Source organism: Neopelma chrysocephalum, unplaced genomic scaffold (assembly GCF_003984885.1).
Source record: "Neopelma chrysocephalum unplaced genomic scaffold, ASM398488v2 Primary Assembly neopelma1_63, whole genome shotgun sequence".
NCBI lineage: Eukaryota > Metazoa > Chordata > Aves > Passeriformes > Pipridae > Neopelma > Neopelma chrysocephalum.
The window spans coordinates 7,923,113-7,938,006 of NW_020897720.1; the positions used below are offsets into that span (position 1 = coordinate 7,923,113).

The following is a 14,894-nucleotide window of genomic DNA, read 5'->3' on the forward strand; positions in this document are numbered from 1 at the left end:
TTCTTGCAATGGGTTTTGGACTTTCTAGTTGTCTTTTCTGCCTTGGGAGCTGTGAGCAGGGCTCTGATACAGCCTGTACCATGTGTGGTGCATAGTGAGGGATGAACAGGAGTGTGGCAGCCCCAGGCCTGGTGTGAGCAAACTGGTGCTGTTTGAGAGCATGTAGCACACCCAAAAAAGATTAAATGTGAATGAACTGTTCTCAGGATCTTGATGGGAGCCTCCACTGACTGTTCTCTGTGCTTTTCAGAATGAGTGCAGGAAAATTTGGTCACTTCTGCGCAGTGGGAAGTTTTCCTGTCCCACCACCAAGGAGCCCTTCAGGAGCCCGAATAGCAAAGGAGACCTCAACAAGTGCATGATGTGCCAAAGGCTGCTGTGAGTATTGGCTGCCTGCTGGCTCCAGTGGCCATCCTGCCCATCCACAACATGTCCTCTCCTGCCATAGTGATGAGCCCACTCTCAGGAGTCTCTGTGCTGTCCTGGGCCAGTCAGACCAGTTAGTAACTCTTCAGCAAAGCTGTGAACCCAGTCCATCTCTCCAGCTCATCGCATGGTGGGGACTCACCACGGGGTATGCAGAGTGAGAACTGACACAGATTTAGTTTCTTATTTCTGTAGATGGTGTTTATTAGGATGAGGGACCTGGATATTAGGCAGGGAGAAAGGATGGCACCCTCAGTGCAGAGATGCTAAACACCCAGTGCTGGTCCATCCTGCTGCCTTGCGCAATGGGGAGGTGGGGTCGGCAGGACTGGCCTTTAATCACCACCTGTCTTGGCTTTGCATCCAAGGACTGCAGCTGCTCCGTCACTCACGCCTCCCTTTCTTGCAGGGAAAGAGACTCAAACAAAGGGAGTGGTGGAGAGCTGGACAGGAATGTGAACTCCTTGGGAAAGGTGAGGTGAAACATCACTGCTGAAGCCAGTTTTATTGGTGCACTGGGAGCAGGATGATGCAGTGGCTTTGTGTCTCCTGCCTCTGACCCGCTTCCCGAGTGTGCTTCCTTGTCTGCAGTGTGGGAAATCCTGGCTTGGACAATGGGAAAAGGTCCAGCAATGTACCTGCAATGAGAACTGGGCAAACATGCTCTGCCATGGGAAGAGGATCTGAAGGAGTGTGAAGCTTTATGCCATTCACGAGCATAAAAGAAACCAAAACTCCTCACGGCTCCTCCCAGGCAATCTCGTCCCAATCGGGCAATTACCGACATGGCACATACAGTCTGTGCCTGACCCAGAGTACACACCAAGGAGGATAGCTGCCTGTTTATAAGGCACACCATTGGTATCTGGCAAATAATTAATAGCAAGTTTGGCTCATGTGAGCTCTGACTAGGGCAGGGTGTGGGAACAGGCCGGCTCTAATTGTCCCTTGTTTATCTTGTCGATGCACCTGGATGGTTTCTTTTACCCATAGCTGCCTTTCTAGATAGCAGGTCTTTATGTGGAGGGAGCTGCCTTTTTAGCCTTGGGTTTTTATTCTAGGTAGGAGTGAATTGGTTTCCATCAGATAGTGTTGGTTGTGGTGATTTATTTATTTATATTTTACATCTGGTTAAGCAGGGTAGCTTCCTAGCTCTTGTGTGTCTGGGCAAATTAAAGGCTTTGTAAAGCATAGCTGTCCTAAGGGGGATCTTTTTTTTAAACACCTGACTTGCCAAAGTGTGGTCCTGAAGGCAGAAGGACAGTTTTACAGCATCAGGAAGGGACCTACACTGAATTTCTTTGTTAAGCCATAGATTTTCTGTCTGGCTTTTGGCAAGTAATTTTCTAGGCCTGACTTCCCCATCTGCAGAGCTGGGATAAGTTATCAAACCATCTCCTCTACACAGCGCGAAGGAAAAAATATATTACAGATCACATGGCAGATAAGGTTGTAAGTGCTGCATAAACGAACCTAAAGACTTCCCATGTACCATGGGTTTCTCATGCTGCAGACCTGCCCTGAAAGTTATAGGAAAGCTGTTCGGAGGAAAGTAAAGGCCAGCCTGAAATGCTTAAGTGGGTTTTGCTACAAAAGCCTTTTGTGAAATAGAGTGCTTGGGTTCAATTAACACATACCATCACGTTAAGTGGAAGGTAAAAACACCCACGTCTTACTCTCCTGTACCTGGGAATGTAAGGTGTGCAAGGATTATACTTTTTTATGCCTGCAGCTTCATCTTTTTACTGTGCATGAATTTTAAAATTCTTGGTAGTATGTTCTCTCACGAGAGATGGGAAAACTGACTTTCTCATTTAAAATTCACTGCAATTGTAGATTTTATACTTAGAGCAGAACTTAGGTCCTTTGGGCAGGCTCTTGCATGTCTTTTCTGTTAGCGATAGAAATAAGTCTACCCTGGATGTAAAAGACAGATCTGCTCATCTAAACATGCTGATTTATTTGTTTTATGCTGCATGCTATGGTTTTCCATTGAGTTACGCCTCAAGGAAATAAAATCGTGTTTGAAATGTATTTCATTGGGTGAATAATCCTTTGTGGATTTGTGGGAGATGCGTCTCTGTCAGCATATCGGTGTCAACCCATGCTTTTGGTATTTGTACAGGATGACTGTCGGGAGTTTCGGGATCTGTTCAAGAGAGGGAAACTTTCCTGCACCAGGGAAAATGACCCTGTCCGAGATGCCTCTGGGAAGCAACACAGCAATAAGTGCATCATGTGTGCAGAGAAGTTGTGAGTAACAGAAAATAATCACTTGCCCCTCCTGCGGCTGATGAAGGGGAAAACCTCTCCTCCCTGGAGCACCCTGGTATTCACTTTCTCATCTTCCTTCTCTTCCAGCAAAAGGGAGAATGAACGGAAGTTATCTAAAAACAGACAAGGAAAAGATAAGGTGAGATTAAAGTATTAGGCAGGTCAATATAGAACTTTATTGGATTTCCACCCAAGACAGACAAAAGGCAATGTTATTCTACGCAGTTGCTCGGTCTCCTCTGACTTAATTTTGAGATCCACTTTCTTTTCCCTCCCTATTTATTATTCATGCTCTTGAATCCCTCAAGTAAACAACTTGTGCCTGAATGTCATGATCTGTCCCACTGACCTGTGGATCTAGGTACAGGCAAACCCCAAAAGAGTAGGAAACCAGCTGTGCTGTACTGTCCTGAATCTGGGCTCGAGGGTGGAGACATCAGTGCTGCTGACGGTGCTAATTAGGTGAAAAAGAAAAATGTGTGGAAAACTGAATCTGAACTCTGCACATCTTAAGAGATCATTGTGTTCTGGGAGGAAAGCTCAGCCTTGTGTTATCTCCAGACCTCTTGTTCAGTTTTAGCTTTTTTTGTTGGAAACCTTGTTCTCGTGGAGCTGCCACTCACCACCTTTTCCCTGGCATGCTGCAGCCACCATGTCCCTGTGCCCTGATGCTTTGCTGTCAAAAACAGCTCTGTAAGGGTGGAAAATAGTTGCTTTCCAGTCCTTACCTCTTGATTCCTGCTATGGTAGGGACTGGTGTGGTCCCCTTAAGCTTCAGTCTTGGGGATAATCCTGTTTTAGTGTTTTTCTAATGATTTTGGCACCAAAAAATAGAAGTATAAGTGAAATTTGCTTATGGTAAAGCTGGGAGGCAGTATCAGCAGAAGAGGATCAGCAGATCACTCAAGACTAATTGGATAGCACTGAGGCCTGGAGTAATAGAAACAAGATAAAATGTAATGGCACTGCAAGATCACACAGTCAGTGATTAACAAGAATTCATACTCATTGGTTAAAAGTGACAGAGGATAAGAAAGCTCTGCATTTATTAGTGGGTCAGGGATGCGACAAGCCACAAAAAAGGCAAATGCACAACTCAGATGTACTCAGTGAGATTTTTGCAGCAGAGGTCGGGAAGTTAACAGGGCTCCAGAAATGCTGGTTCAAAGGGAGAGCATTTGAGAGAGGCTGTTGGGGAAGGCAGATTTGTCTTGAAGGCTGAGGATTGGGCTGCTGAGCTGGGCTGGCCCCAGGGAACAAGACAGAGAGGAGCTGGGAGAGCTTTCTGTGCTAGTCATGGAGCAAAGGCATTGCCTGAACTGCCCAGGGGTGTGAGCACATGCTGGTGGTGGGGAAGAAGCAGCAAGGCTCTTGGGGAGCCCCTCTGAAGTGGGTGCAGTACTTATTTGTGGTGGGAGTAATGCACTGTGACTGCTGAGCACAGCAGGAGCAGGCTCATCCTGCACCGGATCACCTCTCCTACCCATGGCTAGTGTGACTCTAGGAAAACTTGGGGTTTTGCACTCAGAGTGGTTTGCCAGTGTTAGTGCTGTGGGAAAGCTGAGGGGATGGAGGCTGAGATGCTCTGGATGGGATGAGGGACAACACTGGGGAAATCTGGTGGCAGAGAGGAGGAGGTGCTATAAACCTCTGAGCAAAGCAAAGAACGAGGCCAGTGACCTGCTAGGGACCTTCATGCAAGATATCAAAAATCCTGTGCACAAAAAGGGCAGAAAATTGTAAGTGTTAAAACCTCTTTTGTAAAAAGAAAAGAGTAAGTGAAATTCAGTTACTTACCCTCTGTACTTGCTGTTTGGAACTGGCTATTGCAGTGTGTGAAATAGTTGAAATTAGGGAGGCCGAATGTTTCCATCCATGTTACATAACAGGGGCAAGTTAACACAGTTTCTGTGCAGCAATTTTGAACAAGGAACAAATTAATGATCCACCTGCCTCTGCCTGTGGACTATTATGTGTGTTTGCATTGTGCTTTTATGTTTTAACTGCTTCTTCTATATTGACTTTGATCCCAAAGTGTGGCTGATTTGGAGGACACTACTCTCTTTGTAAAGAAAATTATCTGAGCTACTATCTGGGAAAAGGCTGTAGCTATGTATTAAGGATGTTGGGAGAAGAGGGAGTGACTTATTACCGTATTGGTCACATCACTGGCATGCTTTGGATAGCCCAATGAGGAGAATAATAATTAGTTGGACCGTACTAGAAAACTCCCCAACACGTGCTGTGCAGGCAGAAGGATCTGGAATTTTTCTGACTCACTCCTCTGTTTATATGCTAAGTGACTGGTGCTGCACACCCTCTTCTCTCACCCCCACCCAGACTCTCCTGGGATGCATTTGTGATGGTTCAATGCTTTCCTGGCAGGGAAACCCAAGTTCCTAAGGGTCAGGTCAATAAGACAAGGAGGACAGGGTGCCCTAAACTGCTGCCCTCCTTCTGCAGGATGACTGCAGTGAGTTTCGCTCCCAATTTGAAGCTGGTGGACGACTGTCCTGCACGAGGGAGAATGACCCTGTCCGGGATGCCTCTGGCAAGCAGCACACCAACAAATGTCTCATGTGTGCCGACAAGTTGTGAGTACAGCTTCCTCTGAGCAACAGTAGCAAAGGGGGAAAACCTCCAGCTGCAAAACTGCAGCTTTTGATTGTGAAGCTGCATCTGGGCAATGCCTGGGAGAGTCCTGACTCCCAGTGGCCCTCCAAGAGATGCTCTGACAGTAGGGCTCCAGCCATTGCCCCTCTTCCTGCTTCCCTTTCAATGCTAAGGGCCTAGGGGCAGGTGAGAAGCAGCATGGAGTAGAGGAGGAGAAACAAGTTTGACAGAGAGCAGTCTCTTTCCCGGGGGACTGTTGGGCATGGGCAGCTCCTGAGGAGTTTCCCATGCATGTACTTTGCCTTCCAGATGCTCTCTCTCTACTCCCATAGAGCATATGCAGAAGCAGCCCTGATATGAAAGCAGCCACCTGGATCCAGGATGTAGCATACAGTGGGAATGGTGAGGAGAAGGGAGAAGGCTTAGAGGTGGGAATTAGGAACAGGACCACCAGGAACAGGGACTGTGGATGGGGAGGTGGTGCCTAATGGCATGATGCTGGCTTACAGGGCAGACCTGGGTGCTGGTGGCACTCGTGCTGCCATAGCACTACCTTTTTTCTCCTTTTCCCTTCTTCCAGCAAAAAGGAAGCTCAAAGAGGAGGTCAGTCTGGTGGAACTGGCCAGCGTAACAGATTGCCCACGTCAGAGAGGACAAACCAGGTGAGATGGAGCTTGGAGACTATATTGAGCTCAGTGAAAGAGTCTGGGATCTGGGTGGCCAGGGACTGCCTGTGGTCATCTTGGGAGTAATCAGGGTGCTTAGGATGCTGTAGCCAGTGAATGATGGGGGAGATGCAGATTATGTTGCAAAGCTTCAGTCATTTGTGGGATGGACCTGGGTGTAAGCATACAAACTGGACATGTTTGGACCTGAAAGAACAGCCCCTCACTTTCCCAGTGATGCTATATGAGAGATAAAGGACAGGTCCAGACTCTCCACAATCCTGTAAGCCATCGGATGACATCATTTGGTGGGTTTGGAGCGTATCAAACCTGCTTCTCTAATTACAGCACTGTAATTCTCTGGGTCTGGGAGGAGGAGGGGGGAGGGCAGGAGCTGCTTTAGCTTTGCCACTTCTCTAGTTGTATAAAAGTTGTTTCTGTGGTTGTTGAATGTGACCCATCTGCTTTTGCAGAAGAACTGTGGTGGTTCACGGCAGGGTGTAAATGAGAGACGTCCCTTCTCAACAGGCCGAGGGTGAGTTCAGCAGCACCTGGGTTGGCAACCTGTCCTTCCCCACATACCACAAGCCCTGGCACTGGTTTCTGCCCCCTTCCACCTACATGTGTTTTCCTAAGGATGGTCAGGAGGTTTATTGGAGCAGGAGTGTTTTGGCAGCACACAAGCAGCACTGTCTGTGATGGAGAAGTCCATGTTGTTCTGTTTGGTGCTCAGTACAGCATGTCTTTGCACTGGCTAAGCTGGTGATTGGAAAGAGGCATGGTGGGGCATGTTTCTCATGCAACCCTTACTCCTTTTTGGCCTTGACTTTGTGTACTAAGCACCAGTGATTTCTGTGTTCAGAATCCCTCTCAGGACGCTTTGTCCAGCAAACCCTGACTCCTGGCAGTGCACCCGTGGGTTAGCCCTGGCTCATCCTCATCCCCTGGCTCAGAGGTAGTGCCTGATGTATCATGTGCTTTCTGGGCGCTGGTCAGGCACTCCTGTTTGTTTTATAGCTGCTGGACCTGAGCAGGATTCAGCTGCTGCTTTTTCAGAGTTTTTTTTGGGGAACACTGAGATTTCTTGCTTTTGGCTGGTGCAATTCCTCAATCCCCCTTCCACCAAGTGATGCCAGCAGACAGGGGGTGCAGAGCCCTGGGGTGGTGGTACACTTGGGCTGAGCACAGGGCAAGGTTGTCCTGCTGTTGGTTGCCTCCCTGATAGAATGTGCCCTCTCCTATCCCCGTGAGCGGGTGGATGTCAGAGTGCAAACAGCTCTCAGAGCTGTGGGGGTCCGTGGGGAGGGTGGGTTTGCACTGTGCTCCCCCTGTTTGGGAGGATGGTGTGATGAACAGTATTTTTGCTCTCTTTGCCAGCCCACAACGAAACACAGCTCAGCGTGGCAGGAACTGCGACCGGTCACTTGGCCGCAAGTCACAGAGCAGAGACACCGATGAGTCCCAGATGGTAAAGCCACCTCCTACACCTTGGATGGCAACTGTATGGGCAGAAATGGGGACCTCTCCCACAGGAGGCTTCTCTGCCAGTGCTGAGCCCCCCCTGCACCTTTCCCAGCAGATGCTCCTGTTCTTGCTGTAACCCTAAAGCTTCTCACTTGGCCCTGTGTCCTTGGAAGGGTTTGAATGAGGGAAAGTATCTGTACTCTGATACCAGTCCCTGTATCACCCAGCACTGAAGAAGAGGGAAGGGCTTGGCTCCGTATGGGAGTACATCAGCTATGGGGGTGCTGGTTTTGAACTCGGGCTGGATGCCTGCCCCACATGTAGCCAAATTGGGTTGAGAAGTGCCACCTCCCCCCCTCCCCTCCTTCATTTTGAGAAGGTGCTGAGATAAAGGCCGTGGCCAGAACAGGGTGATGGAGCTGACCAGGGCATGAGGACAAGGTTGGCAGGAGGAGGGAGTGCTAAAGGGAGAAACACTGAGCGGTAGATGATAAGTGTGTATGGAATAATGTGGGAGGAAGGTGGGAGTGTCTGGTCTCCCTTCTCATGAAAGAAAATGGAATAGTTCCAGCAAAGCTAAAAGTGGAAAATATGAACTAATAAGAGAAGATAAGTTACCCCAAAAAGGGTGACTAAACTGTGGATCTCACTGTCACAGGATGTTGTCAAGAGGTAGGATAATTAAAAAAAAAATTACCTGATATTTTAATTCCTCTGGCATTTGCATGCAGTAATTGAATTAACATTTTGGAAGAGATAGGAAGTGTATTTCCATAGGTGGAGAGACCTTACTACCAATTGCCTTAATTCTCCCGGAAGCCTCTGTCACTGACCGCTTTTAGAAAAGGGATATTTGAGTTAAAAACCCAGTAGGTAGTTCAGGTACAGCAATTTTGATGCATTCCAGATGAAGTATTAGGTGTAATAAGGCCAGTCTGCTTCAGGGCTTAGTGGTATTTCCTGGTAGCACTGGAGGGGGAGTGGATGCCGATGAGCCTGACCGACAAGAGGTGATTCAGAGAGCAGATCTGCTCCTCTCCTCTTTCCAGGGCCACCTGTGGGTTTTGTCACACAGTTCTCCAGAGCCAAAGGAGTGGTGGCACTGGCTGCTGGCACCTGTGATATGTGGGGCTGCTGGTGGGGTGGCCGCCTGTCCTGGGCAGAGGTGCAGGCAGCACTGTCTGGTGCGTAGGAAGGCATTGAGCAGAGGATTGCAAAGGTCAGCATTGTCTGCTTTCACATCAGCAATAATTACCCAGGTGAGGGAGGAAGCAGCACATTACTGAAATTAACAAGTGATGTTTAACCAGCAGGTGCTATCACAGCACCCCAACATCACTGAAACCCCCCTACAGCACCTGGCATGAAATCTTTCTTCCCTGTAGTGCTCCCCACCCTGTAGGGCTATTGATAAACCATCGTTTTTGAGCTAAATGCTGCATCTCAAGGTGGAATGGGAAGTAGAATACCCTCTCAGTCCCACTGTACCATTTGCAGTCGTAGCAACATATTTTGTAGCACCTGGAGATGGGGTTGGGAGCCCATTAGTCACTTTTTCGGCTCAGTCTTTTCTCGATGCCTGGAGCAGCGGTGGGTGGCGGAGCTGAGGAAGGGGCTGTGTGTGCCAGGGAACAGGCTGTGCTATCCCTGACCTCTGCTGTTGGAAATCTGCTATGACTCTGCAAACACCCACCCCGCTCTGCTGGTAGGGTGTGAGAGGCTCTTTCGGGGTCTCCAAAAGTTACTCCTTGTGCTGTGAGTTTGCCCTGGCTGTGCCACGTGGGGTTTGTAAGGAAAACTGTGCCTAAATGTTCCCGTTGCCATGCTCGAGAGGAAACAAGAGGGCACCCCTCATTAGTCATAGCTGCTCAGATATGCTCGTGTCTGTCGACGCAGTGGGCGGCAGAAGTTGTGCTGCGTGTCGCACCGCCCTCGGGCAGCGCCAGGCTGCTGGAGACGTCTTTCCTTAATTTTGGCCAATGGGCTTTGTCTTCATTCTTGGAGATGAAATGGCATCAAAGCCCTGATAAGGAGGGCTGGGAACAGGTACCAGAAGTTTGTCTTCTTATGGATCAACAGCGAGAGAAATAAACCCGCCCAAGACCATGGTGTTGAGGTGGATTAGATGAGTGGGGCGTGAGGGCTCTGTTCCCAAAAGCTTGACTGGCTGGTCCAACAAGAGACACAATCTCTTTCCAAGTCTGTCCTGGCTGGAGGTGTGATGGACATGCTAGAGGGCAGAGGGGCCCCATGCAGGGCTTGGTTTATGAGCACTTTTAAGTCACGTAAAGGAGGGTCTTGCAAGTGAACCAGTACCAAATGTGATTTCTTTGTCTCTTCAGCTGGACTGTGATCGAATTCTGCACGGGGTAAAGGGTGGAAGGATTTTCTGCAGCGAATCCTCACAACCAGTCTGTGGCACTGATGGGAAAACATACAAAAATGAATGTGACTTGTGTTCAGCTGCCATGTGAGTAGGCGGAGAGATTTCACTAATACAGGGCCATCCACCATTCCCGAGTGTCTTTTGCAGAACTGTGTTTGTTTTGATACATCATGACTCACTATCAAGTGTGTCCTCGGTGCTTTGCTGTTAAGCAAACATAGATCAAAATGCCTGAGATTAATCTGATGACAGCTAATTAAGATACACAAGTTGCCAGGGTCCCCTATTCCCTTTCTGCCCAATCACAGATTGTTTGGGGAGTAATAAATGCCACCATAAGCATCAAAGCATTAAGGAGTCCACAGAGGACTGTCATGCTGATGGCAGAGAGAGCTGTGGCATTGCAAGTGAATAATAAGCAATGTCTTGTCCTCCCTTTGCAGGAGAGCTTCAAACTTCATCACGTTAAACTATCAAGGCGAGTGCCGAGAGCCTGCCCCTGAAGTGGTAAGCGGCACACCACGGCTGGGCTGTGAACATCAGTCTTTTCCCTTCCTCTGGTGAAACTCCCCTTTTGGCACTGCCTCAGCCTGTGGGGATCAAATCCAGGAAGCCACAGTGGGGAGTGAGGAATGAGAAGTAGCTGGCACTTAGTCAGGAACTGCCCACTGTGTCCTTCAGCAGTAGCTGGGGGGTCTACACTTAGACCCTGCTGGAAGGTTAACTGGGTTAACTTTTCATTCAATTAACAGTGGGATAATTAAAGCCATGCTCTGCAGCTGCTCTTCAGCCACATTTGTTGGGAGGGAAGAGAGGTATTGGGGCCCCCATCTCTCTTCCTCCTTGCCTTTGTTTTTCTGGATGGGAATGTTGCTGAGGTGTGGAGGAAAAAGTGCCTCTTGCTGTGTGTAGTATCCCATTTTTCACTCCAAGTGCCTGCTGGGGAGCCAACCTGGCCTCTGCCATCTGCAGCAGGATCGTTAGAGCCCCAGGAATGGATGTTCATGGTCCAGATATTTATATGCAGGTTGAGACTTAGATTTAATATATAACCTGGGCATAGTCTCCGTGTTTTGCTTAGGCTGTATGGTAGGAGAGTGATGGGAAAACACCTGACTTTCCTCCTGGGACTTTGGTTTGGCTAGGAAGACCACAACTGTGTAAACTATAAATGGCTGCTTCCCTAAATAATATCCAGGGAGATGGTTGGGAAATCAAAATTATTCACTAGGTGGCATACTTTCGAGAAAGGTCTTGGCATCTTGTGCAATCCCACACAGCAGATGAGTTAAACATTTCTCAGTTGTGCTTTGTCTTTCTACCAGTGGAAGCTTGACAGTCTCCAACATTTGGATTTGCAGCCAGTGTCTCCCAGTTTGTGTCTGTAGAGTGCACAGGATGTCCTGTGGCACCCAGGGACAACTGTCCTCATTGGCATGAACTCTTGAGAAACTGAATATTTGTACCAAGGGAAATAGGTTTGTTCCCACTCTAAACCTGTAGGTGATCCAAATATTGAACCTGTCAAAGAGAAGTTCTGTAAAGCTTTGGATGGAGCTTTGACTTTTGAATAAGATTGTGGTATCCATGGGTTTGTAGGCAACAGGGAGCTATGAGATATGAGAGCAGTCATGCCATGCCTTCCTTTGCTCAGTGACAGGATGCCCCTAGATCCCCAAGACGCGAAAACTAAACATCCTGGCTCTTTTTCCCCTCCTCTGTAAAGCAGCAGGGTGCTCTAAACTTTGTTTCATTGAAGAAATTGTAGTGCAGAGAGAAAGAATTTTGCCTGTGATGGTACTGGAAGCCTTTGTGTCTTGATTTTTAGTGAGAGGGAGCCATTGTTGGCTTGTGAATTCTGGGAGCACAGGAAGACCAGGCAGTATGTGAGTCTGTTAGTGACTGTGCTCACACTGCCAGAGACAGAATGAGACTGGGTACACTGTGGCAACAGAAAAGTAGAGAGGATTCCCACAAAACTGTGCCTGGTCTGGAATTCCTTACTGTTTCATGTTTTACCAAGCTGTTACAGCTCTCAAGCCATTGCAATTAGAGGGGGATGCCATTAACTGACAGTCACAGCTTGTAGCTGTGTTAAGTACTTCAAGGAGAGTTGGATGCAATTAAAAGGGAAAGTGATAAGCTTTTTCTGAGGGGCAAGAAAAGTTAAACAAAAACCCCCATGCACAATGATTTATTCTTCATTTTTTTTATGTCACCTGAAGGATCAGACTGAAAATTTATGGGAGCTTATAAACAATGTACAGAGCAAAGCTATTTTCAGCACTGAAATTTGTGCTCACTTTCAGTGTAATGAATTTTTTTTCTGCTGAAGACTCAGGCACTGAATATACGCTACTAAAACCTGGAGGAAACCAGCTTCCAGCAGTGCTTTTGGCATCAGAAATAGATTTAGAGAGTTGGAATGTGCAGAATATGAAATGCTTTGGAGGAAGATAAGAAATTGTTACCCAAAAACTGTAATATTCCCTTGAGTTGTGTTTTTAATATATCCATAGAGAGTGCTGGGTTGCCTGAGAAAATGTGTGTTCAAGCTGCCTCATCCCTTTTGCCTGCACCCACTCCTGCCTGCAAAGCTGCAGCTGGATTTCCATGTGTTTCTGACAGCTCTGGTAACCTGATGGCCATCAGGGAAGGATGCTTGTAGGAAGGGATGGGAGCAATGTGGTTTGATAGAGATCTGATACTAAAGGGCGTTTCTGTGCACAGCTGAGGTGGAAAACCTTGCTGCAGAGTCAGCCTGTCCCCACTGGCCAGCGTTGGGTCTTGCCACCTTGCCTGGGAGGTCTGTGCTGTAACTGAATTCCTTTGATCCTGTTCTGCTTTACTGATGAGAAATGTAGGTCGGCATCCTGATATGTTTTTTTTGTAAGTTAACTGGCTGGTATGTCCTGCAGTGCCGTGTTACATGGATGAATTGATTGTGGGTCTTTCCAGCACATCTGACTTTTAATGCTGCATATCTTGCAGTTCCTCTACTTGTTTAAAGGTTTTTCCACAGATCACCCAGGCAGTAGTCACCAGTCTGCCCACATTAGTCAATAACTCAGGGAAAAAAGGGGATACCCAGTTTCTCCTTTTTTAATTTTTTAAACCTGTTTCTTAACAAATAGAAAACTCCTAGATGGGCAAGTCCCAGTTTCCTTACAATGCTCTCTGTTTTGCCATGCTGCTTTTTGAAGTGGCAAAATAAGAAAAGAAGACAAGCAGGACCTTTCCCAGTTAGAAAATAGGTGTGGAAAGCACCTAGCTTCAGGCTGAAATTAGTCTTGTTTTCCTCAGCTGGCAGTGGCCCAATCTGCCTGTCCTTGTGCCAGGCTGTGCTGGAGTTGTCTCATGTGGGCACTGAGCTGGCCTGGAGGGGCTGTCACACTGATACCAGTGTCACACAGCAGTGGTCAAGCTTGGGGATGGACTTATTTTTTGCTCTTCCTTTCCAGGAGTAGTGGAGTTCAGACTGCCAGCAAACACCAGGGATCAGCTGTGACCAAAGGTACGGAGAGAGGGGCAGTGACTTACTCCTGCTTGGCCAGCCTGTCCTTTGGGGGCTGTGTTTCACAAGGGTTGGAGTGTCTTACCTTGCTGGACACTCAGGGCTGGACACAAGCAGCAGGGCTGGGACAGATGGCTTTGCAGAATTCCTCCTCTCACTGCAGATGTGAGATGGAGGGGCTGAGTCTGTGGGAACTTGCAGTAGTGGGCTCTGCCCACTCCTTTTCCCCTGGCTCTGTTTTTCCCAGCCAGGCTGTCCCTGCAGAGCAGGGAGGATGTTGGCAGAGCAGCGTGCTGCTGTCCCCCATCACAGAGAGGCAGGCTGGCCAGAGCCCCTGCAGAGCATGGGGGCAGCTTTGATGTTTCCTCATGGTTCTTTCATGTCCCTTTGCCTTCTGAGACTATACTAATGAACTGTCTGCCCTCTGTCTCCATAGAGCAAGTAAAGGAAGAGTCGATGTTGAGCATCAGGGGAGCTGCCAAGTCCCCAGGACTGCCAGAGCTGCCTTCAACCCCTTCTGCAGCAAACGGGGCCCGTCCTTGCTCAGGTGGAGGGCGAAAGGCTGTGGGACTCCGTGGTGTCTTCCCAGGTCTGCCCTGTGCATGTCGTTGCAGTCTCTGCCGCCTCGCTGTGTCTTAACGTGCTTCTACAATAAAGATAACTCATCAGCTTCATGTCACTTTTCTTCACTAAGCCTTATGAGAGGGACACACGAGTCCCCACTCCGGCTTTACACCACGTGCTCCTTAGGCAATAAGCACCCTGAGGTGCTCCAGCTGCTGTAAATACCTGGCGAAGATGTTGGACCCAAGGAGGAAGAGCGTGGTCAAGGGTTTTGTGAGGAGGGACCAGGGGTCAGGTTCCTTCTGACTCATTATGGGGTCTTGAGTCAATCACTTCACTGCCCTATCAGCCCTTTTCTCCTGCCTGTAAAACAAACATTAAAAGATACTTACCTACCTCAGAGGGTTGTTTGAGATTTAATTGGTTTATATTTGGAAAGTTACAAGGAAAAATTGGTTTTAAAGCACCCTGTCTCTGGGCTGGCAGTTCAGTTGTTGCAGTAAATGTCCTCTTCCAGGCCTCTCATCTAAGGCACTTGGAAATCCAGACTACTTTGTTTTGAGCAATAGTGGGAAGTAGATACATCTTGAGTGGTCATGTCAGATGGTGTGCTAAACCCTGCCCGACCAAAGCTGGAGCTGGGGGCACATCCAGGCAGAATCTGAAGGTGTGAATTTGACCAGCAGTATTTCTTGCTGTGAGAGGGCAGAACAACTGATGGCACCCTCAAGGCAGCACAGAAAGCTTAGACATCGTGGTGGCCCATGGACTGTCATTGTCTGGTTCACCTTCTGCCTTGACCTGAACTTCCCTGTGGGCTCAAGGGCTCAGCCAGTGCCCATCTTTGGGTCCATCTCCTGCAGGGAGAGAAGGCTCATTCCTTTGGGGTCCTGGTGCTGGGGCAGATGCAGAAGCGAGAATTTCCATGGTATGAAATGGCTTAAGGTTTTTAAGGAAAGGTGTTGTTGTTTTTAGGTGTAACTGACCT

At 48.3% G+C, this 14,894-nt stretch overlaps 1 protein-coding gene and 1 long non-coding RNA gene across 2 annotated transcripts; both read left to right on the forward strand.

Annotated features, from left to right (window-relative positions):
- The first annotated feature begins 288 nt into the window (after positions 1-288).
- On the forward strand, positions 289-2,654 carry LOC113967240. The gene is made up of 3 exons (XR_003534121.1): positions 289-378; positions 836-899; positions 2,552-2,654. It is a non-coding gene; the product is annotated as an uncharacterized LOC113967240 (long non-coding RNA).
- Positions 2,655-7,297: 4,643 nt separating this feature from the next.
- Positions 7,298-14,274, forward strand: LOC113967399 (serine protease inhibitor Kazal-type 9-like). Its single transcript, XM_027682955.1, has 5 exons — positions 7,298-7,446; positions 9,785-9,912; positions 10,272-10,335; positions 13,290-13,342; positions 13,779-14,274. The coding sequence occupies exons 1-4, from the start codon at positions 7,327-7,329 to the stop codon at positions 13,293-13,295; spliced, it is 318 nt and encodes a 105-aa protein (XP_027538756.1). The 5' UTR covers positions 7,298-7,326; the 3' UTR covers positions 13,296-13,342; positions 13,779-14,274.
- Positions 14,275-14,894: the final 620 nt, after the last annotated feature.

What these genes read in the sequence shown, in the direction of transcription:
- LOC113967399 (XM_027682955.1), top strand. Translation starts at nt 7,327, where the DNA reads ATGAACAGTATTTTTGCTCTCTTTGCCAGCCCACAACGAAACACAGCT. An exon ending in ACACCGATGAGTCCCAGATG is followed by an intron (nt 7,447 to 9,784) that starts GTAAAGCCACCT and finishes TTGTCTCTTCAG; the next exon opens with CTGGACTGTGATCGAATTCT. An exon ending in GACTTGTGTTCAGCTGCCAT is followed by an intron (nt 9,913 to 10,271) that starts GTGAGTAGGCGG and finishes CTCCCTTTGCAG; the next exon opens with GAGAGCTTCAAACTTCATCA.